At 30.3% G+C, this 25,626-nt stretch overlaps 1 protein-coding gene across 4 annotated transcripts in view; it reads right to left on the reverse strand.

The window, feature by feature from the left end:
- Nucleotides 1–25,626, reverse strand: part of LOC142338616 (cathepsin G-like) — a 78,811-nt gene that overhangs the window by 38,927 nt on the left and 14,258 nt on the right. For 3 of the 4 annotated variants that reach the window (XM_075388449.1, XM_075388448.1, XM_075388451.1), the window contains exons 3-4: nucleotides 5,245–5,259; nucleotides 2,513–2,527 (exon numbers count right to left, since the gene is read on the reverse strand). In XM_075388449.1, coding sequence (XP_075244564.1) covers nucleotides 2,513–2,527; nucleotides 5,245–5,259 — 30 coding nt within the window. The remainder of the gene's footprint in view (nucleotides 1–2,512; nucleotides 2,528–5,244; nucleotides 5,260–25,626) is intronic. The other variant, XM_075388450.1, reaches the window with a different exon arrangement.

The following is a 25,626-nucleotide window of genomic DNA, read 5'->3' on the forward strand; positions in this document are numbered from 1 at the left end:
AGATGGCGAGAAAGTAAGTTTTTAGTTAGAAATTGAAAACCAGCTTTTTAGAATTTAACAAATAGTTCTATCTTCATTTTTGCTTTTTTTTTCTCAACTGTTAGAGAATAGTTAGAGGTTCCGTAAAATCAAAGGAACAGTTTTTCCGAGGACCAACCTTGGTTCAAAAGAACAATATATTACTTATAGCACTTCTTAACTTAAATTTGCTAATGACTGTCTCGACAATTTCGTTTCAAGTTTAGTTGTATATTTAAATCTTGAGTTAAAATCTTAAACAACCAAATTGTGGTCTAAATTTTATCGACGTTAAAAATTTATTTATCCTCTATGAAATTTTTAAGCAAATTAGATGGTCAGTTTTTATATTTAAAACCTTAAACAAATTTATGAGATTTGCAAGGCTCAGAAAGATGGCGTTTAGTAAAGGCGCAACCATCAAGTCAGAAGTTAAGATAAACCTCGCAACTCCAATCCCTAAGTATATCTGCCTCTATTTGTGTCTATCAATTGAAGGAACTAAATCTCTCTCCCCAACTCGCTTCCACTCTCTCTCTCTCTCTCTCTCTCTCTCTCTCTCGCTCCCTTGCACACATTTCATACATATTGAAAAAAGGCACAACCAATCAAACACCCACTCAGGCGCGCACGCATACTTAAAGATACACAACCACAAACACAAAAAAAATCGCCAACCAATAAAGTTTTTAATCTTTACACACGGTCATTTGAACTTTACACAAGATTTGTCATCCTTCAATTGTGTAATGGTTGTCTCTTCTTAAAAACTAGATGTAGAGTTCTTGAGGCATTTGCTTCATAAAACTGACATTAAAATAGAACATGAATTTTTTTATTTTTTGTGAAACGTTTTTGTCATTTTTGATTATTCATGAGTAAAATCCCTTCATTCATGTTTTAAGAGTTGCGCAGTTGGTTTAAAAAAAGATTGATGAACACAGCTTTGCAGCTGAATATATTCAAAACATCAAATTTGAGCAAATTTTGTTAACTTAAATAATTTTTAATTTAACTATTTTTTGCTTCTGACAGATGTTGCTCTCTGCCTCTAGTAATGTTTACCATGCAAATGAACTTTGAAAACTGTTCGTAAAGTTCCTGATTTAAGAGTTTGAAGCAATATGGGTTCTCTATAAATTTAAAGTTTCGACCTTTTCCCTTTTTTAATTTGAAATATTTCTTTAACAAATCGGAATGTTTAATAATTATTTATAAGAAACGGAAATGAAAACAAAAACAATGTCCTTTTTCTTTCAAAAGATATCTTCTTTTAATTTACAATTTTTGAAATCGATGAGGGATTTAGTTTTTCAATTTACAAAAACGCCCCAAGACGGAAATATCAATTCCAAGAGCAATTTTGTAATAAAAAATAGTGAAAATTAAGTTTTCATTTTCAAAATTTGAGAAAATGTATTAAATTCTTCAACTTGACAATCCATAAAATCTCTAATTTTCAGTTTGATCTTTGGTTCGTTCCTTTAAAGAAGAGTAGTTCAAACTACCTGCTGGGAATTTACACAGAATACAAATAAAATGAGCAGAAAAGGTTCCCTTCTTGTCTTTTCAATAATGAATTTGCTTGATTTCCTTTTAAGCTCATGAAACTGATTTTATGTTTCCAAGAAATTTCCGCTTTCCAGAAATTTGCAAAAATACTTTTTGCGCATTTAATTTTGCATTTTCGAAGCATATTTGTGCTATTTTTACAGCTCTAGAATAACTGAAGTATAATTCTCCAAAATTGTTTTAAATAGAATAAAAAATTTTTGTACAATAATTTTTAACTAGCAGAAAACAGTGAGAAGAATAGAAATCTCTTTTAAAGAAAACGAAATTCATTTTTTGCGAAACTTTCGGCCATATATTTTATTTGTTAATTTTTAGGTTTGAAATTTGAAAGCAGTGTTGAAAACCTCCATTGAACATAAATTGACTTCAATATTTTTCATTTGTTTCTATCCTAAATTTCAAGGCGATATGTCCCCTTTTTTTAAAAGTTTCTGATCTCTTTTTATAAAAATCAAAACAAATTCTTCAGGGCTACAAAATGTTGTCTTTCGTTTTTATATTCGATGCGTTAACAAAAAGTTGAAAATATGACTGAAGGAAAAAACCGGCCTCGCATATATCTTCCCCATTTTTATATAAAAATGTTGGAGCAATTACATTTGGTATGTTTTAGTGACTTCAGAGAGCAAAAAACAACATTTAGGGCATAGAGATGTGCAATTAGGGAGTCTATACAAGCCCCGCTAGATGGCTATAGTATTGCTTGATACATTATGAAAGTACAATAAAAACAGGGAATCTTAGTACATGTACATCTTCATGACATAAAAATGTTTGAAAATTGATTCATCAATCTTATTGAAAATTTTATAGATCACTTCACTTTTTTCAAGCTATGAACGACAAAAAAACTAGCTGTGAAAATTTTTGGCAATTCTTCCCATAAACCAAATAATGACGATGATGAAAGCTTACTTACTTTTCTTGGCCGCTTCTGCAAAAATAAATATTGTTAAAGGTGGTCAATGCTTCCTCAGAGAAAAAGCAACCCCATGTCAACGGTACATTTCAGTAAATCAGAATTTTTAAACCAAAAGGACTTCTTTAACCACAAATTTAATCCCTAAACGTTTTTACTCCTCAAATAAAACATAAGAAGTTTTGCTTTTCTTCAAAAACATCTTTAAATAAAAGAGGAGTGAACCAATCGGCGTAAAAAGAGACCAGGGCAGCGGAAGGAGCGGCAAAAATGAGCGGAGTTTGAGCGGACTGTTTGGCAAAAACCTTTCAAAGCCCTTATTTTTTTGCTAAATTCCGTACATTCCAGGCGTTTTTCCATCAAATTTTGAGTTGATTTGACTAGGGGGACAACTACGCAAGAGCTGCATTCTCATTACCCATAAAAGGTAATAATTGCTTAAAATCGGCAAGAATGAAAGAGTAATGAAGATCCTTTTTGAAATTATGTTTCCAATATATTGCACTTGCGAAACGGAATTCATTCATTATTCACTTATTTTTTTCACTTGACAATTCACTCGCCACTTAACGATGCATATTCAACCATCCCAATTTTTAAAATTGTAAAACAATTAAAAGTCTTGACTCGTTTTGCCAGTATTTAATAAGATTTGGAGCTAGACATAAAAGAAAATTGGAAAATTTGGAGCACAGATTTTAGTAGCTATTAAAACAACAGAGACCTATCAGATATTTTCCAAGTAAAAAAAAGGAGTGCGCGTTCGACTTGAACCACTAAATGAAATAAACAAGGACCCCTTAGGGTGCCAAAAAGTGCCATTAATGAGTTTACGAGCTAAGACAAATATCAAAAGAAGTTGACAAAAATTAAACAAGGATTGAAGTCAAAATTCAAAAGTTGTTTCTTAAAAACGCTTGGTACCAAAGTCAAACTTTAATCAGAACTAAGAAAAATTGACAGAACCAAGAAAAATGTTAATTGGTTCTTATATATTTTTTGAAAGAAATTATGTTAAAAGTCACAAGGGTTCGTTTATACCTCTTTTGGTTGCTAGTTTGGCCTCTGATTAATCAGAATAAGTCAAAAGACTACATGAGGAGCAAACAAGCAATCAGAACTGGGAATTTCATTGAAAATGTACAATTGCAGTGATGGTGCCATGGCATGCAAACTATGAGTTTTTCTCTAATAAGTAAGATATGGTATTCGAGCCTCATTTGAACAAGATCTGGTATCAATAGTACTTTGACATGAGAGGCTTTTTATCTTTGAATGCGACAAAAAAAAACGAAAATGTGTAAAAATTTCAAGAAACAGGTTGCTTCAAAAAAACTTAAGATAGGACAGAAATTAGCCTGGCGATAGCCGCGCGATAAAAACTCAGAGCTTTCCAAAACCTCAAAACAATGCCTTATTTGCAGAAAATCCTAAATTGAACGAGAATTACGACAAAAATGAATAACATCACGTCAAATGGAAAATGTCGACATGAATATTTAAAAGCCAACAAAACCTTAAAAAAATTAAATTCGAAAAATCTGTACAAATCTATATTCTACGCTTGATGAAAAAAACGGTTGCTTCAAAAAACCTAAGATAGGACAAGAAGTAGCCTGGCGGTAGCTGCGCGATAAAAACTTAGAGCTTTCCAAAACCTCAACACAATGCCTTATTTGCAGAAAATCCTAAATTGAACGAGAATTACGACAAAAATGAATAACATCGCGTCAAATGGAAAATGTCGACAAGAATATTTAAAAGCCAACAAAACCTTGAAAAAAATTAAATTCGAAAAATCTGTACAATTCTATATTTTACGTTTGATGAAAAAAACGGTTGCTTCAAAAAACCTAAGGTAGGACAAAAATTAGCCTGCCGATAGCTGCGCGATAAAAACTTAGAGCTTTCCAAAACCTCAACACAATGCCTTATTTGCAGAAAATTCTAAATTGAACGAGAATTACGACAAAAATGAATAACATCACGTCAAATGGAAAATGTCGAAATGAATATTTAAAAGCCAACAAAACCTTGAAAAAAATTAAATTCGAAAAATCTGTACAATTCTATATTCTACGCTCGATGAAAAAAAACGGTTGCTTCAAAAAACCTAAGATAGGACAAAAATTAGCCTGGCGATAGCTGCGCGATAAAATCTTAGGGCTTTCCAAAACCTCAACACAATGCCTTATTTGCAGAAAATCCTAAATTGAACGAGAATTACGACAAAAATGAATAACATCACGTTAAATGGAAAATGTTGACATGAATATTTAAAAGCCAACAAAACCTTGAAAAAAATTGAATTCGAAAAAATCTGTACAATTCTATATTCTACGCTTGATGAACTTTCTAATGATACAAAATACAATTTTGAAAACGAAAAATTTTTCATGCGCAATATGAATTCATCAAAATTTTATAAAGAAAAGATTTCATGAACCATTATTTAAATCAAACAACTTTTCATCAAGCATTGGTTACCTTTTGAGCTCTTTGTTTGATCAATAAACAACTTTACTGCAAGTAAATCTACTGAAAACTGATGTGAGCAGTTTAGATATTATCAACCAATTGAATTGTAGCTCAACTGGAAGGAACTCTTTTGAGTTTTTCCAGAATCTTGCAAGATAACAATCTGGTCTTGACTAGGGGAACACCATTGCATATAGAGCCCAAAAAGTAAAAAGTTTATATTCCAATATGACCCGGCAAGCAAGCAAACAAACCTGTGTTGTCTTTTTCTGAAACAAGACAGATGAACTATTTCCAGCGATTATAAATACTCTCCAAAATTATTTTTAGATTGTCGTGCAGCGTCAGTTGACTTAAATTTGAAAATTAGAAGTTTCTTTCATCCACACGCACTTCTCTGATAATTGTTTTTTCTTCGATAGAAAATTTTATACTTGTTGGTCAGATTGATACTTCTCTAGGAAAAGATTGAATACATCTGTACAAAATCGAGCATAGAAATCATCATCGCTCCAACTGTTAATTCAAAAGAAGCTCTATTCTATAATTTCTCTAAGAGTTGAAAATACTATTCCAGTAAATTAAAGATTCTCGGCAAATTTATGAACTTAGCGCCTTTTATGCGCTCAGTTAAGACATTAGTACTTTAATTAGATAGATTGGCTCTTAGTAAAGAACTTGATGAGGCTAAACAAGTTATTGTAGCAAATAGCCAGAAATTTATCACTCAAATTATACAAATAAGTAGGAAATTAACAATTGAAGCACTTTTAGTCTTTTCAACATTCGTTACGTAAAGCATTTTTTTAAGAAATAAAACTGGTCGTTGAAGCGCATGTGAGATGAAATTTTTTTCAAAGATGACGGATCACTTTGAACCACCTAAAGATAGAAGAAAGGGGAACGTATGATGAGGCGTATTATAGGTTTTAACCCAAACAATATAGAGCAAATGGATTCAAAAGTATGCAGAAAATAATTAAAGTTTAATTGAACTAAATCGGTGCTAATTCTGGTTTTATTAAAAACACTCAGTTGGTAAGTTTCTATTGTTTTTGTATGATAAGTGAAAAAAATTTTACTTGACGTTTGAAATTGAAATATTGTAACTATTTGATTCACAAAACGGTGTTCGTTTAAATTCCAGAGGATTCTAGCTCAGTCGATTCGTTAACTGGCTACGAGTTAGCTAGGTTGGCTACGATATTATTCGCTCGAGTGAATTCTTGCCTATTCCTACATTCCTTTTCTCCGATATCACTTAACTGTTGATCAGCTATCACATTTTTTATCAGAGACTTTCTGTTCTTTATTTTTTCTCTCTTGTCATCTTGAGAAAAAAATTATCAAAAACTGGCATTGGTGTTTTTTTGTTCTGTTGCGCAAGATGGAGACAATGAATCATTTATCATTTTTAACTAGCATTCGTTAACAACTGATACAAGGTCAAAAATTTGATATGAGGTGACGTGATTAAACGAAGGTACCAACATCAAATAAAAACTGTATAGTTTTTATATGTGTATAATGAATTGATAAGACAAGTTGCACATGTAATGAAACCAAATTTAATATATGGAAGTTTAATAAACGCTCATTGTTAGAACTAGATACTTGTGCCACTAAAGGTGTTTGAGATTGCCGTAAATTGCAGAAAAATTTCGGGCCTTTTCTAATGCCGATAGTTAACAACTCGTGTCCTGTTTGACAGCTTCAAGACAACAAGAGCTCCTATACAATTGTCCAGTGACCCTGCTCACGATGACAAGAAAAAATTGTTTGAATTTTTAAAAACTTATTGGATTGTCTCATTGCTTCATGAAACAATAAGTTTTCATTGAGGTTTATCTTTTCTTGAGACGCTTCGAAATGTAATCTGACAATTTTTTTTGAAAAAACCCAAAGAGAGATATCGTTTTTGCAAAAAATCACAATTTTACAAATTGTAAAGTAGCAAAGATACTTGTTTCTATGAGAAAGGAAACCAAAATTTTGCTGAAGATTCATTAAAACTTCTTGCTGCCCAAGCACCCTTTCCCAATGACTTATTCACTGAGTGCACAAATTTTGTCTTTTTTTGTATCTTTTCTTTGTCAATCATTACTGTGAAAAACTTTTTTGGGAACTGAAAGAGGCAATAAACGATATAGAGAGCGATCACACAATGCTGAACAATCACAAACGGTCACTTTCATTTGTTTGATGACGATGAACATTTTTATTCGGCCTGTATATCTTGAGACAAAATTAGATGAACATTTTTCTCCTGCAGAACATAATAAAACCAGCTGTGATTGTTTGTACTTTTCACTTTTGATCTTCAAAAACATTGAATTTTATTAAATTAGGAAACGCTCGTCGAATCTTTTTAGTGCATAGAAGATCAGTTTAAATTTTGATAGACAGCAACGGTTAAATTGAGCGTTTTGTCGTTTGGCGGAGTCTTTCAAAAATCTTCATGATTCTTTTGCTCATGTCAAAAAACAACAACTTGTATCAGCTCGCAATTTTTATGACATCCAAATCTGGTGATGGAAAAAAAAACGCAAGAACTAGCAGAAATAGAAATTTTTCCTGTCTTCTCAAAAATTTTCTGGCTCTGACTTGGTCAATTGTAACTTTTTTTGTTATTTGTTTTCGTTTAATTATTGTCATAAAAGCAAATATGAGTTGCTTTGAGTTTTCTTTAAAATAAAGCTTTTATTGCTTTTGGCCATTTTCATTCTTGTGTTATGAGAAAAAACTCTGTGCCTATAAAACACAGTTTCTTATTCTGTATTAAGTTGCAAAGAAAATTAAAGCGAATTTAGTGGCAAATTCGTTTCTTATCACGACATAATCACCATCATAAAAAAGAAAAGATCAATATTCATTTAGAATTTCGATAAAATTTCTTAGTTTTGACTGAATAATAATCAAACCTATTATTTAATAACATTTAATATCTGTCTTTTTGAGGTGTTTTTTTACTAGAACGAACGTAGTGAAAACGTTGGGCTTCTCGGAAGTGTATGAAGACATAACAACACTTCTAGGCTTTGCTTGTTTCTAATGGCTTTTCTTTTGCTGATCATTAAAGAAAAAAAAGTTAACCAAATACGTAGCTTCTTAAAATGAAGGTCCGTAAAACAGTGAAATGCCATAAAAACAACATGTTTGTCTGTTTGTACGGTACTGCTAATGAGTGATTGCAGACTGGTGTCATCAGGGGGTGGAGGACTGGTGGTGGTGGTGGTGGTGGTACTGAGCATAATGAGAGATTGTTCGTAGTATTACAGAGTGTGTTTGGGGCGGGGACTGTTGTTGGTATTAGTGGTGGTGAGTGTTGTGGACTGATGGGGGTGACATTAGGTGGTGGGATACTAATGTTGAGGTCACAATTGAGGAGTTGGGTTTCACCACCGTACTTATCTCAACCAATTTATTAACGTCCCAAACCTTTGATTGTCTCGAATAAGCCCGTTGGTGGCTAGAACCTATGATAGAACGTTTTTAAGAGTATTATCATATCAGAAAGCATGTTGGGTTAAGTCAGAGGGCATGACAGTTCACCGCAATTTACAAATACTTTTCTTATTCGCATACTCGTCAAACTTTATACGCATCAGCAGTAAAAATAGATCTTTTTATACGTATAATAATTTCAATAATCAGTCAAAATTTAATACATTATTTATGTTCCTTCTCTCTGATATAATTTACCTGATAGTGATCTTTCTTCATTATTTTTCTTAAGAAACGTTCTGTACTCTTCATTTTTTCATGTTGAAAAACATTTGTCAAAAACTGCCGTTGATTTTTTCAAAATTTTTTTTCCTACTGTAAGAAGGAAACATTGGTTTACATTTTAGTTTTAACAGTTGACTCAGTTCCGACAATTCGAAACGAAGTGATATGATTAAACAAAGTTACCAACAAAAATTTGCAAATATGTATGATGAATGTTAAGACACATGAACCATATGATGAAACCAAATAAAATAAGTTTTGATCAAACAAGTAGGCTCGGTAATGTGCGCGCGCACATGATGTTCCGACCCCGCTCATCCAAATTCTTGACTTAGTTGGCTACCAAAAGATGAAGAGATAGAAAACTTTCGAAAACATAAACATCGTTCAAAGGGCAACCAATGAAATACAATAAAACCACGCTAGAGGGCCAATAAAAATTGTTGATAATAGGACTACTAGAAAGGAAAATAAAAAAAAAATCAATCAACAAACAATATTTACGACCAAAACTCGATGTCTATAAAAAAATTACAACAAAATCAAACTCGCATCAGATCAAAACTAAAACAAAACAATTTAACCTATCATTCACTAGAAAAGAAATGAGACCTGTCCCTCAATGCGACTGGTTAACAGACCGGCAAAAAGAGCAAATATGTGCGAAGTTCAAAAATATGTTTTCATTGTTGAAAACATTTAATTTCACACTAAATAATGTCATTAGATATTAACTGAAATCAATAAAATGTTCATTTATATCCACATAAGAAGCAATTTAGACACGTCATTATCCAATAATCGATTGCAAAAAAATTTCAAAGCCTATGGGAGCTCATTGGAAACGGGTTGTGACCTGTGTTTAAAGGGACTGAGCTACAAATCGTCGGAAAATTGTTTAAAAAAGACGAAGTTCAAGCACCAATTGTTTTTAAAAAAATTTGCAAAAGTCATAACAGACTTAGGATTACAACAGAAAGCAATGAAATAAGTTTCAGCACCTCAGAAAGCCTGTTAACAATGAGACTAAGTCACGAGCCCACAAAAAACAGACACATAAAGAAGCCAAAACTTCGAACATTTTTACGACATGAAACTGTTCAAGGCACTAAAACTATAAATTTTTACCTGCAATAATTGAAAATTGTCATTTTTATTTTATTGTAACATCCACGAGGAGACTTCTTTTTAAAAGATCTATTTAGACATGACAACGAAAATTCTATAAAGTACAGAAATCTCCAAAATTCCTTGTGAAACTAATTGGTCGAAGCAATCAATTACAAAGTATAAACCAGGGCAAAAAAAATTGAATCAACAAAAGTAATTGAGACTTCCAATAATAGATTGAGTTACATGGTGACAAAAATAAAAGCAAAAAGGAGACAGAAGAAATTTTCTGAAATTTAAATTGAAAGTCAATAAAGCAAACACTTATAAACTGAAATCTCTAACTAGTTTGAGTTGATTGTCTTGGGGAAGCAATAAAATCCTATCGCTATTAGATGTTTGGCGTAAATCGAAAAGAAAGAAAAAAATAGTCAAAATAAAAATCACCAAAAAAATTTTGGAGATAACTGTCACAGCCCAAAAAACATAAACTATTCAACGAAAACAACTAACATATCCGGATAAGTTTTTTTCGAAGACTGTGTTTTTTCCCTACAATGCCTTCTTTTAATTGAAATTGTCAAAAATGTGATCATTCGACCAAAAAAAATGAAACAAAATGAACTCACAAAATTTGCAATTATTATCAAAAATAAAATAAAAAATAAAAACGCGTAGTATCAAAATAAAGAAACCATTAGTTGAATACAAAAACGTTATTGGCATTAATTTATAACTCACAGGAAGTCGGTTTCTACCTGTTTTTATTGATACTGCGCCCGAAGTTGAGAGAAATAAAACAAAATGGTGGCAGAGTTCAAAAATTCATCGATATTTTCTCAAAACAAATATATTTAAAGTCATAACAGACATTAGATAACAGCTCAAAAAATGTCTAGTTTTTTAAAACCTATAAAAATTAACTGGATCTTTGAGTGGGACACTAAGACTTTGGGCTACAAAAATTATAAGAAACAAAAGCAAAAAGCAAAAAGCCCATAAAATTTTTACGAAAACAATTGGTCAGAGCCATAAAAATCATGAGCATAACTCTAAAATAATAAAAAAAAATCGCGTGGGGCCTTGTTTATTGTAAAATAGTATCTGTCATTAATCGAGCCCCGAACTGAAAATCTTGTCCGTAATTTACACAACAAACAATTACAAAATGGAAATTTTCTGAAAAAAGGTCGCGCCCCATTAAAATCTAAAAAGTTTTTACTTTTCGGATCCATGGTCAGATCAAGATCAGCACAGATTTTGCTGCGCGTCTGACAAAACAACACTCAATTGTTGAAATGGTTGCGAAGTAGATAGATTCTGAACAGAATATTTCAGTTTGTTAAAAATAAATAATGCAGTTTGTATAATTGTCGAGTTAAATTTACAACAATTTGGCTAATAGTAATTCCAGAGGAATCTTAAAGGGAGTACAACTAGCTCTTTTTTGAGTGTAAGAAGTAAATTACCGCAGTTTTTAGGTGACTAATTCCAGCAAATTTGAAGAACGTGGGCTAAAAACGACATTCTTTGGACGGAAAAAATCTGAACTTTGAAAAGTTTAGCATAAATTCTAGTCAAAAAATGCCACAATTCAGCAACCCTCCACTTTCTTTAGAGACAAAACCAATAACACTGCAGTTAGCAAAATTGACGAAAATTTGGTCAAAATTGTCAAAAAACTGTTCAAAACTGTGAAGAAAACAGCAGAATTACTAATATTGACAAAAATTTAAACCTCAATAACTATATATAAAAAACAAAAATTGAAAAATTCTTTTTAATTCCATATTCTACGCTGGACGGGCTTTCTAATGATATCACTCACAACTCTCTACGAATATTATATCGATCGGCCAAAATTGTCTGAACAAAAAAACCCATTTGAGTTTAAAGTTCCTCCTTTTCAAGAAGGGTCGGACCAATTAAAGTTTGATAATCGCGTATGGTTAAATTTGTTGATATTTGTGTTACTGAAGTGTTTTTAGACCGCTAGAAAATAGTTGTGCACCATTTATTTCTCTTTGGAATCAGTTTAAAAAGTTTCGAATACTATTTAAAACTATTGCCTTTAGGGAACTTGACAATCAAACGTATAGAGCCTTTCATATGCCAATACAATTTTTAAAAAAAATCTTTTTTGACAACTATAGAAAAGAAAGAGCTCCCAGTTAATTGTTCAAAGACACTACTCAGAGTGACAAGAAAAAAATTGTTGCAAGATTCAGTTTTTATTGCTTCATTGTTTTAGGGAAAAATAAGTTTCCATTAAAATTTAGTTGTTTCTCGAGACTCTTCGCGAAAATTTTTTGTATAAATTTTCGATAAAAAATAAATATGAGAAGAGAAGCTATTTTTTCAAAAAACCAGAACAATTTACGAATTGTTAAGCAGTTAGGTTTGCGCTCTTTTCTATTAGAAAATTTCTCCTCGGATGTATTCGATTATCGGGAATTTTTTTCCGACGCTTCAGTAGTGGCAAAAAGGTTCTCTCCAACCAACTATTCAACACTAACGTGTATTTGTGTTTGATTGGATAGCACCTTTTTCCCATTACTACATATACACATCCAACCAACCACTCAAGACCAACGTGTATTCGTGCTTGGTTGAATGTGTATATCCACTGTATCCACTATTTTCCCTTTATAATCCCTCAAAATATATCATTTCCTGTCTCACTTAGTGCAATCCACTAGTACAGAGTTAGGCTGGTATTTATCCATTATCAGACGGATAGTTCGGTTTCTATTCTCACTGACTCCAGTGAACGTATCCCAGTACTAGTGTAACTAGAGAGACCGTGTAAAAAGCACGTATACCAATTTGCAAAAAAACTTGAACAGAAAAGTCGAAAAAAAAAATTAATTAATAAAAGTTTTCATATGTTCTCTAATCAATATTTAATCAATCTAAAACAAAAACTTCTTTTCTCACTTGGCGTAGTGGTTAAAACTTCGAGTCTAGCTAAGTTGCTTTAAAATGCTTTAGCAAAAGGAAGGTTCTGGGTTCCTCCTTAACTGTATCCAGACTGTATGCAGTGAACGTCCCCCAATTTGATGAATTACTATGAAACAAAGTTGAGAAAAAAGAACTAAATTCACAGTTCTCAAAAATGATGATCCCTGCTGTGAGACTGCATATGGGATACACTGATGGGTATACATTCAAAAAACCTTACTGAGATCAGTCGAAACAAAGTGATTAGTGTTTTGTCTGTGTAACTAGTGAGATCGTGTAACAATTTCGTGGATAATCTGCACAAAATCAGATTGACTCTAAACTTCTAAAAAATTTATAAAAGAATTTACTTATTACCAAAAAAAGGAGTGAACTCATTCTTTTTTATAGCGAAATCACTCTTAAGAGGGAATCCCCCTATAAGAGTCATATCTGAGTACAAAATCACTATTTATTGCCGTTAAAGAGTGAATCCCCTCTTTTTATTAAATTTTTAAATTGTTCCTTATATTATCATAAATTAGTCATAGACTTAGACTTAGTCATAGACTTAGACATAGGCTTAAACATAGACTTAGACTTATAATAAGACTTAGATTTAGACTTATAATTAGACTTAGACTTAGACTTATAATTGGACTTAGACTTAGATTTAGTCTTAGTCATAGACTTAGACTTATAATTAGACTTAGACTTAGACTTATAATTAGACTTAGACTTAGACCTATAATTAGACTTAGACCTAGACTTTTAATTAGACTTACACCTATACTTAGACTTAGACTTGGACTTATAATTAGACTTAGACTTAGACTTATAATTAGACTTACACTTATAATTAGACCTAGACTTAGACTTATAATTAGACTTAGACTTGGACTTAGACTTATAATTAGACTTAGACTTAGACTTATAATTAGAATTACACTTCTAATTAGACTTAGACTTAGACTTATAATTAGACTTAGACTTGGACTTAGACTTATAATTAGACTTAGACTTAGACTTAGTCTTAGTCATAGACTTAGACTTATAATTAGACTTAGACTTAGACTTATAATTAGACTTAGACTTAGATTTATAATTAGACTTAGAATTAGACTTTTAATTAGACTTACACCTATACTTAGACTTAGACTTAGACTTATAATTAGACCTAGACTTAGACTTATAATTAGACTTACACTTATAATTAGACTTAGACTTAGACTTATAATTAGACTTAGACTTGGACCTAGACTTATAATTAGACTTAGACTTAGACTTAGTCTTAGTCATAGACTTAGACTTATAATTAGACTTAGGCTTAGACTTATAATTAGACTTAGACTTAAACTTATAATTAGACTTAAACTAAGACTTATAATTAGACTTACACCTATACTTAGACTTAGACTTAGACTTGTAATAAGACTTAGACTTAGACTTATAATTAGACTTACACTTATACTTAGACTTAGACTAAGACTTGTAATTAGACTTAGACTTGGACTTAGACTTATAATTAGATTTAGTCATAGGATTATACTTAGACTTAGTCAAAGACTTATAATTAGACTTAGATTCATAGACTTATAGACTTATAGATTTATAGGTTTAGACTTATAGACTTAGTCAGAGACTTATAATTAGACCTAGTTATAGTCATAGTCATAGCCATAGTCATAGTCACAGTCATAGACTTATACTTTTACTTAATCATAGTCACAGTCATAGTTATAGTCATAGTCATAGTCTTAGTCATAGTCATAGTCTTGGCCTTAGTCAGAGTCAAAGTCATAATATTTATATAGTTATTTATACTATTATTTAAAAAATTTATATTATTTATTTATACTATTTTTTTGTTTTATTTTTTTTATGTATTTATTATTTATACTTTTATTTATATCATTTTTTGACAATATTATTTAATTTTTTTAAATTATTTATTATTTTTTATTATTTATTCACTTATTTAAAATTATCTGTACTCTTTAATAAACTTATATTCTCTTTTACTTTGTTTTTATTTATACCATTGATAAAAAAGATACAAAATTATAATATTTACATGAACAAGATTCTTCTGTTTGGGTATTAACATACCTTTCATCAGTGCAACTGCTTCGCAGATTAATATTTCTAGTAAATCCTGTAGGTATATATACATCCGGATATTGTTTCTATATATGAGCTCTTATCCCATCATATCTCACAATAGAAGGACAATGCGGACAATTAACTTTAGCCGCAGTACAACTTCTACATGTATACTTACCCTCATCAAAATTAGTTAGTGGTTTTAAAGAATTAAATCTATTAAAATTTTTAGTTAAAGTTTTATTAACATTTGGTTTAACATTTGGATTCGGATTAAGCTAATGACTGGGATTAGGATTAGGATTAGGATTAGGATTAAGATTAGGATTAGGATTAGGATTAAGATTAAGATTAGGATTAGGATTAGGATTAGGATTAGGATGGGGCTTCACACATGTTTTCCTATTAGGAATAGATCTACAGCAAGCGCTAGATACAGAGTGAGAAGTAGAGTTATAAGTAGAGTTAGAGTTAGAGTTATAGTTAAGTCATAGTTAGAACATTTTGGAGTAATACCCCTTATCTTTGAAACCATTGCACTCACACATTTACCACTTATTGATTAATTTCCACATGAGCACTTAATAATTTTGTCTTCATGTTCCATTTTATATTGAAAATGTAAAAGATTAGGGGTTCCACAATTATATTTACAATCTAAACAATCTATACTAATCATTTATAAGAAATCAAAAATTCAAATTTTATCTATTTAAAACTAGTTATATTTTCTTATTTATACCTAATCGTATTTTATTTATTTATAATTAATCATATTTTATTTGCATAGACTTAGTCATAGAATTAGACTTTGGCTTAAACATAGACTTAGACTTATAATAAGACTTAGATTTAGACTTATAATTAGACTTAGACTTAGACTTATAATTAGACTTAGACTTAGACTTAGTCTTAGTCATAGACTTAGACTTATAATTAGACTTAGACTTAGACTTATAATTAGACTTAGACTTAGACTTATAATTAGACTTAGAATTAGACTTTTAATTAGACTTACACCTATACTTAGACTTAGACTTAGACTTATAATTAGACTTTGACTTAGACTTATAATTAGACTTACACTTATAATTAGACTTAGACTTAGACTTATAATTAGACTTAGACTTGGACTTAGACTTATAATTAGACTTAGACTTAGACTTAGTCTTAGTCATAGACTTAGACTTTTAATTAGACTTAGACTTATAATTAGACTTAGACTTAAACTTATAATTAGACTTAAACTAAGACTTATAATTAGACTTACACCTATACTTAGACTTAAACTTAGACTTGTAATAAGACTTAGACTTAGACTTATAATTAGACTTACACTTATACTTAAACTTAGACTAAGACTTGTAATTAGACTTAGACTTGGACTTAGACTTATAATTAGATTTAGTCATAGGATTATACTTAGACTTAGTCAAAGACTTATAATTAGACTTAGACTCATAGACTTATAGACTTATAGATTTATAGGTTTAGACTTATAGACTTAGTCAGAGACTTATAATTAGACCTAGTTATAGTCATAGTCATAGCCACAGTCATAGTCACAGTCATAGACTTATACTTATACTTAATCATAGTCACAGTCATAGTTATAGTCATAGTCATAGTCTTAGTCATAGTCATAGTCTTGGCCTTAGTCAGAGTCAAAGTCATAATATTTATATAATTAGTTATACTATTATTTAAAAAATTTATATTATTTATTTATACTATTTTTTTGTTTTATTTTTTTTATGTATTCATTATTTATACTTTTATTTATATTATTTTTTGACAATATCATTTATATTTTTTATATTATTTATTATTTTTTATTATTTATTCACTTATTTAAAATTATCTGTACTCTTTAATAAACTTATATTCTCTTTTACTTTGTTTTTATTTATACCATTGATAAGAAAAGATACAAAAATATAATATTTACATGAACAAGATTCTTCTGTTTGGGTATTAACATACCTTTCATCAGTGCAACTGCTTCGCAGATTAATATTTCTTGTAAATCCTGTAGGTATATATACATCCGGATATTGTTTCTATATATGAGCTCTTATCCCATCATATCTCACAAAAGAAGGACAATGCGGACAATTAACTTTAGCCGAAGTACAACTTCTACATGTATACTTACCCTCATCAAAATTAGTTAGTGGTTTTAAAGAATTACATCTATTAAAATTTTTAGTTAAAGTTTTATTAACATTTGGTTTAACATTTGGATTCGGATTAAGCTAAGGACTGGGATTAGGATTAGGATTAGGATTAAGATTAGGATTAGGATTAGGATTAAGATTAAGATTAGGATTAGGATTAGGATTAGGATGGGCTTCACACATGTTTTCCTATTAGGAATAGAGCTACAGCAAGCGCCGATGCTGCGTATCCTGCATAATTTGTCTCTTTTGCAAAAACCTTTTTTTCGATAGATCATCACTCTGAATCTTAATACCTCTTGAAGTAAGAAGTTTTTAAAAGTAGAATATATAGTTATACTTATTAATGGTTTTTCTATTTTTAGCACTATTCATTAGCGGTTTAAGAAAATCTAAAATTTTTTTATCTCATCATTATCTAGTTCATCTTTTAAACTAAGGGCCTCAAGGTCTACGAAACCAATTCTCGAGTCATATATCGTTGTTCTATTTTTATCAAAAATAATAAAAGTATTATCTTTAACCTTAAACTTAATCAAGCCATAACGAAGTGCTTCAGCTGTTTTATCAGTAAAATTATAAAAGATTTTTTTTACATCGTTAATTATGCCATGGAATTAATGATTACATTAATATATATCATTAAATTTTTTAAATAGATCAGCTCCATTATAAGTTGTTATATAATAGTTATCACAACTCATTTTTGCCGTATTAACTATTTGAGCTGGTTTTTGTTATATTACAATCATTTGAATATCATCATGTCTCCCACCAGCAAAATATTCAGCCATATCAATTTTTAACTGACTTCTCATATCATCAATAACAATTAGGCAATTATCAAAATGGTCTATACTTTCTGATGTAATCATATCTATACCACACATAATAAATCCGTCATAAGGCTTTCCAGTTGCTGAATTTATCCACTCTCTCTCATCTTTACACACTATGAACAATTGCTTTTTAAGTTCATTCTCGTCTTCTCTATACAAATTAAAGTAGTGTTTAACAAAATAAGTCCAGCTTGTTTTACTAGCACCATAAACAATAGTATGCAATGGTGATTTTTCAAATTCAAATCTAACTGAGCTTTTATTCATAAACCCGTCAAAGCTTTCTTCTAGTTTGTATGCTTATTTGGTAAATCATCATATACTACATAAGAAGTTAATGCTATTAATATGAGTATAGTTATTTATAGTTAGTCTTATCTTTAGATTTAGACTTTGACTGAGGCTTAGACATAGTCATAGTCATTGTCATAGTCATACACATAGTCCTAGACATAGTCATAATCATAATCATATTCATAGTCATAGCCATAGACATAGTCATAGTATTTTAGTCTTAGACTCGTCCATAGTCTTATAGACCTATAGTCTCAGACTCAGTCATAGTCCTAAAGTCTTCGACTCAGTCAAAACCTTACAGTTTTAGACTCAGTCATAGTTTTATAGTCTTAAACTCAGTCATAGTTTTATAGACTTAGACTTATAATTAAACATTAATGTTCATTATATAGAAATAATTAAACATTAATGTTCATTATATAGAATTATATATATCAAAAACGTTTTGAGGAGTTCAATAAAGAATTTGGCATTGATAATAAAGCTATAAGTAGTATCAGAATAGAAGATATAAGTAAAGATATAAGTCTAACTCCGATAGAAGTAGTAATCAGAGATCAGACACCACTTACTATCAACAATAATAACTCCAACATTATTGTTAATTTACATCCAACTGATGATACTCATTGGTTCTAGTTATAAAATGAGAGCTGGAAAACTTTATTACTTTGATAGTTTTGGTGTTGAGACTCCACCATTATTCTTAAAAGATTATGTTGATCTGGGCTCTAATGAGAGGATGCAAGAGTATGATGAATCTTATTGCGGTGTTTATTGTTTATATATGATCTATCTTATTGATAATGGTTATAGAATAAAGGGGGCATTGAATACTCTAGTCAATCAAGGTAAATGTCCGGGAGGGTTTAATAAGTGTTTTGATTGTAAACCTAAAGGTAAACTTGGAGTTGAAGTTGTTGTCAATGTCAATTTCAATGACAATGTGAATGTCAATGACAATGTCAATGACAATGTTAATGTCAATGAAAAGGTCAATGACAATGTCAAGGGGTTTCAACCGCAGATAATGGCTGATGACAATATCATTGACAATGTCAATGACAAAGGCAAAGCTAATGACAATGTCAATGACAATGTCAATGACAATATCAATGACAATGTCAATGACAATATCAATGACAATGTTAATGTCAAGGTTAATGGTAAACAAGAATCTCCCTTATCGGTTGAATCAGATGCTGATGCCGATGGTGTTAATGATAATGATGATAATGATGATAATGAAGATGATGATAAATATATTAGTATGTTTAGTGAAATCAAACAAAGAGATAAACCCTGCCCACAATATTGATATGGACGGGGGAACTCCCTCGGGGCGCCAAGATCAGAGGTCCTTAGGGCACCAAAGAGTCCTGGTCTGGTGGGTGTAACAAGAACGGAGGTCCTTGGTGTAACAAGGCGAGCCCTTACACCAACCAGACCAGGAGTCCCATTCGTATCCACATTATGGGCAGGGTTTATCTCTTTGTTTGGTTTCACTGAATATACTAATATTTTTATCATCATCATCATTATCATCAGTATCATCATTATCATTAACATCATCGGCATCAGCACCAAATTCAGCCGATAAGGGAGATTCTTGTTTACCATTAACCCTGACATTAACATTGTCATTGACAATGTCATTGACATTGTCAGTGAAATTGTCATTGATATTGTCCTTGACATTGTCATTGACATTGTCATTAGCTTTGCCTTTGTCATTGACATTGTCATTGAACTTGTCATCAACCATAGGCTGCGGATGAAACCCCTTGACAGTGTCATTGACATTGTCTTGACATTGTCATTGACATTAACTTTGTCATTGAAATTGGCATTGACACCAACTTTAACTCCAAGTTTACCTTTAGCTTTACAATCAAAACACATATAAAACCCTCCCGGACATTTAACTTGATTGACTAGTGTATTCAATGCCCCCTTTATTCTATAACCAATATCAATAAAATAGATCATATATAAACTATAAGCACCGCATTAAGATTCATCATATTATTGTTTTCTCTCATTAGAGCCCATATCAACATAATCTTTTAAGAATAATGGAGGAGTCTCAACACCAAAACTATCAAAGTAATGAACGTTTCCACTTCTCCTTCTTATAACTAGAACCCAATGAGTATCATCAGTTGGATGTAAATTAATAATAATGTAGGAGTTATTATTGTTGATAGTGAGTTGTGCCCGATCTCTCATTACCACTTCTATCCGAGTTAGACTTATATCTTTACCTATATCTTCTATTTTGATAATACTCATAGCTTTGTTATCAATGGCAAATTCTTTATTGAATTCTTCAAAACATAGGATAAGCATTTCTATATAATAAATATTAATGTTTATTTATAAGTCTAAGTCTATAAGACTATGACTGAGTCTAGGACTATAAGACTATGACTGAGTCTAAGACTATATGACTATGGCTGAGTCTAAGACTATAAGACTAGGTCTGAGTCTAAGACTATAAGTCTATAAGCCTAAGACCGAGTCTAAGACTATAAGTCTATAAGACTATACGACTATGACTGAGTCTAAGACTAATTATAAGTCTAGGACTATGACTAATTATAAGCCTATGACTATGGCTATGACTATGACTATGTCTATGACTATGTCTATGACTGTGACTATGACTATGACTATGTCTATGACTATGTCTATGACTATGACTATGACTATGACTATGTCTAAGTGTGAGTTTAAGTCTAATTATATGTCTAAGTCTAAGTATAAGTCTAACTATAAGACTAATTCTAAGACTAATTATAAGTTTTTATTTCATATAAAAAAATGGAGTCGGGTTTCATAATTTTTATGCTCAGATTAATAGCATTAACTTGTTATGTAGTATATGATGATTTACAAATTAAAAGTATCAAGCTAGAAGAAAGCTTTGACGGGTTTATGAATAAAGTTTAGTTAGATTTGATTGTGTAAAGTCACCTTTGCATACTATTGTTTATGGTGCTAGTAACACAGGCAAGATTTAGTTTGTTAAGAAATACTTAAATTTGTACAGAGAAGACAGAGGATTTGTACAGAGGATGATTATAGAAAGAAAGAAAATCTTAGTGTGTAAAGATGAGAGAGAGTGGATAAATCCAGAAACTGGAATGCCCTATGGCGGATTTAATATATGTGGTATAGATATGATTACATCAGAAAACATAGCCTACTTTGATAATTGTCTAATTGTTATTGATGATATGGGAAATCAGTTACAAAGTGATATGGCTGTATATTTTGCTGGTGGGAGACATGATGATATTCAAATGATTGTAATAGGACATAAACTAGCGCAAATATTTAATACGGCAGGAATGAGATGTGATACTACTTATATAACAACTTAAAATGGAACTGATCAAATTAAAAATTTTAGTGATATATAATATATATATATATATATATATATATATATATATACATATATATATATATATATATATATAAAAGTTCATTCATGACTTCCATGATATTATTAAGGAATTAAATAGAAGTTTTGATAATTGTACGGATAAAACAGCTGAAGCAGTTCGTTATGGATTGATTCAGTTTAATGTTAAAGATGATACTTTTATTATTCTTGATAAAAATAGAATAACTATATATGACTCAAGAATTGGTTTCGTAGACCTTGAGGCCCTTAGTTTAAAAGATGAACTAGATAATGATAAGATAAATAATTTTATAGATTATATTAAACCGCTAATGAATAGTGCTAAAAATAGAAATACCATTAATAAATATAACTTTATATTCTACTTTAATAAACTTCTTACTGCAAAAGGGACAAAGTATGCAGGATATGCAGCATCGGCTATAAGATGACTCTTTTGTTTATATATAGTTATATAAACCCGACCCTAAAATAAAAACTGCGGCACCAGTGGCAACACATACAAGCCATTTTTTAAATTGAAGGGCTCATTAATCAACTCTGCTTGAGGGGAACAAGAGACTTCGGCTATGGCAAAACATGGACGAAGTCCAATGAAAAGCAACTTAAAATATGAGCATGAATATGACAGGTCTTCGACTATGGGACTTCGTTCATGCTACACAATACCATGAGATATACAAGAAGAATGTATTGATTAAGAGACTGAAGCTTTAAGCAATAAGAGGAGAAAAGATTTAAATGAACTATATAACAGTAATAAAAAAATTAATGATGGGATTATAAATTTTGCTGAAGATAAAGCTGAATTATATAGAGAAAAAATTTTAGATGAAAGATTTAATTATAATGCTCTTAATAAGTTGGGTATGGAAACTCTGGCCAAGTTTGCCTTCTCTGAAGATTATACTAAAGATTTAATTGAAATTATAGGACGTCATATTATATTATAATATATTATAGGATATTATAAGAAATAAAATTTATAAGTAATTAGAACTAAAAATAAAAAATTGAATAATTAGAACTGTGACTAAGTCTATATTACATAATAACTAAGTCTATGACTAAGTCTATGACTAAGTCTATGCAAATAAAATATGATTAATTATAAATAAATAAAATACGATTAGGTATAAATAAGAAAATATAACTAGTTTCAAATAGATAAAATTTGAATTTTTGATTTCTTATAAATGATTAGTATAAATTGTTTAGATTGTAAATATAATTGTGGAACCCCACATATTTCACTTTTTCATTATAAAATGGAACCTAAACTTAAAGTTCTTAAGTGCGGATGTGGAAATGAATCAATAAGTGGTAATTGTGTGAGTGCAAGGTTTTCAAAGATAAGGGGTATTACTCCAAAATGTTTTAACTATGACCCTAAATATAACTCAACTCTAACTCTAACTCTACTTCTAACCCTCTTACACTGACTCTAGCTCTGGCTATAGCTCTACTCCCAATGGGGAAACATGTCTGAAGCCGTATCCTAAACCTAATCCTAATCCTAATTCTAAAACTGATCCTAATCCTAGTCCTAATCCTAATCCTAATCCTATTCCTAATCATAATTCTAATCCTAATCCCAATCCTAATGCTAATCCTAATCCCAATTCTAATCTTAATCCTAATCCTATTCCTACTCCTATTCCTAATCCTAATCCTAATCCTAATCCTAATCCTAATCCTAATCCTAATCCTATTCCTAATCCTAATCCTAATAGTAATCCTAATCCTAATCCTTATCCTAATCCTAATCCTAATCCTAGTCCTATTGGAGAAGGAGTCTCTGGCCTTGGTACCCCAACATGGGTGAAGCCCCATCCTATTCCTAATCCTAATCCTAATCCAAATAATGAACCAAATGTTAATTAAACTTTAACTAGAAATTGTAAAAGATGCAATTCTTTAAAACCAGTAACTGATTTTGATGAGAGTAAGTATACATGTAGAAGTTGTACATCGGCTAATGTTAGTTGTCCGCATTGTCCTTTTGTTGTGAGATATGATGGGATAAGAGCTCATATAAAGAAACAACATCCGGATTTATATATACCTAAAGGAATTACTAGAAAAAAAATCTGCGAAGCAGTTGCACTGATGAAAGCTTTGTTAATACCCAAACTGGAGAATCTTGTTCAGTTAAATATTATAATTTTTTGTCTTTTCATTTTAAGAAGGGTATAAATATAAATAAAGGAAAAGAGAATATAAATTTATTAAAGAGTATAGATAATTTTATATAAGTGAATAAATAATAAACAAAAATAAGTAATATAAATAATATGAATAATTTTATCAAATAAAAATACAAATAAAAGTATAAATAAAAAATACATAAAAAATAAAATAAATAATAGTATAATTAAATAAATAAAGAATATGACTTTGACTATGACTAAAGCTAAGACTATGACTATGACTATGACTATGACTATGAATATGATTATGACTATAACTTTGAAAATGATTAAGTATAAAAATAAGTCTATGACTAAGTCTTTATTTCATATTGAATAAGTCTACGACTAAGTCTATGACTCAGTCTATATTTCATAATGACCAAGTCTATGACTAAGTCTATTTTTCATAATGACTAAGTCTATATTTCATAATCACTAATTCTATGACTAAGTCTATGTTTCATAATGACTAAGTCTATGACTAAATCTATATTTCATAATGACTAAGTCTATATTTCATAATGACTAAGTCTATGACTAAGTCTATGCAAATAAAATATGATTAGTTATAAATAAATAAAATATGATTAGTTATCAATAAAAAATAAGACTACTTATAAATAAATAAAATATGAATTTTTGATTCCTTATAAGTGATTAGTTTAGATTGTTTAGATTGTAATTATAACTGTGGAACCCCACTTCTTTTACTTTTTCACTATAAAATGGAACATAAAGATAAAGTTAGTAAGTGCGCATGTGGAAATTAATCAAAAAGTGGTAATTGTGTGAGTGCAATGGTTTCGAAGATAAGGGGTATTACTCCAAAATGCTCTAACTATGACTTTAACTATAACTCTAACTCTAACTCTGACTCTAGCTCTGGCTATAGCTCTAATCCCAATGGGGAAACATTTGTGAAGCCCCATCCTAATCCTAATCATAATCCTAGGCCTAATCCTAGTCCTAATCCTAAGCCTAACCCTAATCCTAATCCTAATTCCAATCCTAATCCTAATTCTAGGCCTAATCCTAATCCTAATCCAAATCCTAACCCTAATGCTAATCCTAATCCTAATCCTAATCCTAGCCCTAATCCTAATTCTAATCCTAATCCTAATCAAAATCCTTATCCTTATCCTAATCCTAATGGAGAAGGGGCCTCTGGCCTTGGTACCCCAACATGGGTGAAGCCCCATCCTAATCCTAATCCTAACCCTAATCCAAATGTTGAACCAAATGTTAATTAAAATTTAACTAGAAATTGTAAAAGATGCAATTCTTCAAAACCACTAACTGATTTTGATGAGAGTAAGTATACATGTAGAAGTTGTACATCGGCTAAAATTAATTGTCCGCATTGTACGTTTATTGTGAGATACGATGGGATAAAAGCTCTTAAAAAACAACATCCGCTTGTAGATATACCTAAAAGATTTACTAGAAAAATAAATCTGCGAAGAAAGATATGTTAATACCCATACTGGAGATTCTTGTTCATGTAAATATTAGAGTTTTAAATCTTTTCTTATTAACAATAGTATAAATATAGACAAAGTAAAAAAGAAAGCAAATTTATTAAAGAGTATAGATAATTTTAAATAAGTGAATAAATAATAAATAATAATAAATAATATAAATAATATAAATAATAAATTTTTATAATTAAAAGTATAAAGAATAAATAAATAAGTAAATAATATAAATAATAGTATAAATAAACAATATAAATAAAATAAATATTAGTATAAATAAATAAATAAATAAATAAATAATATGACTATGGCTATGACTATGACTTTGACTATGACTAGGT

Source organism: Convolutriloba macropyga, chromosome 4, assembly GCF_964194025.1.
Source record: "Convolutriloba macropyga chromosome 4, txConMacr16.3, whole genome shotgun sequence".
Lineage (NCBI taxonomy): Eukaryota > Metazoa > Xenacoelomorpha > Acoela > Convolutidae > Convolutriloba > Convolutriloba macropyga.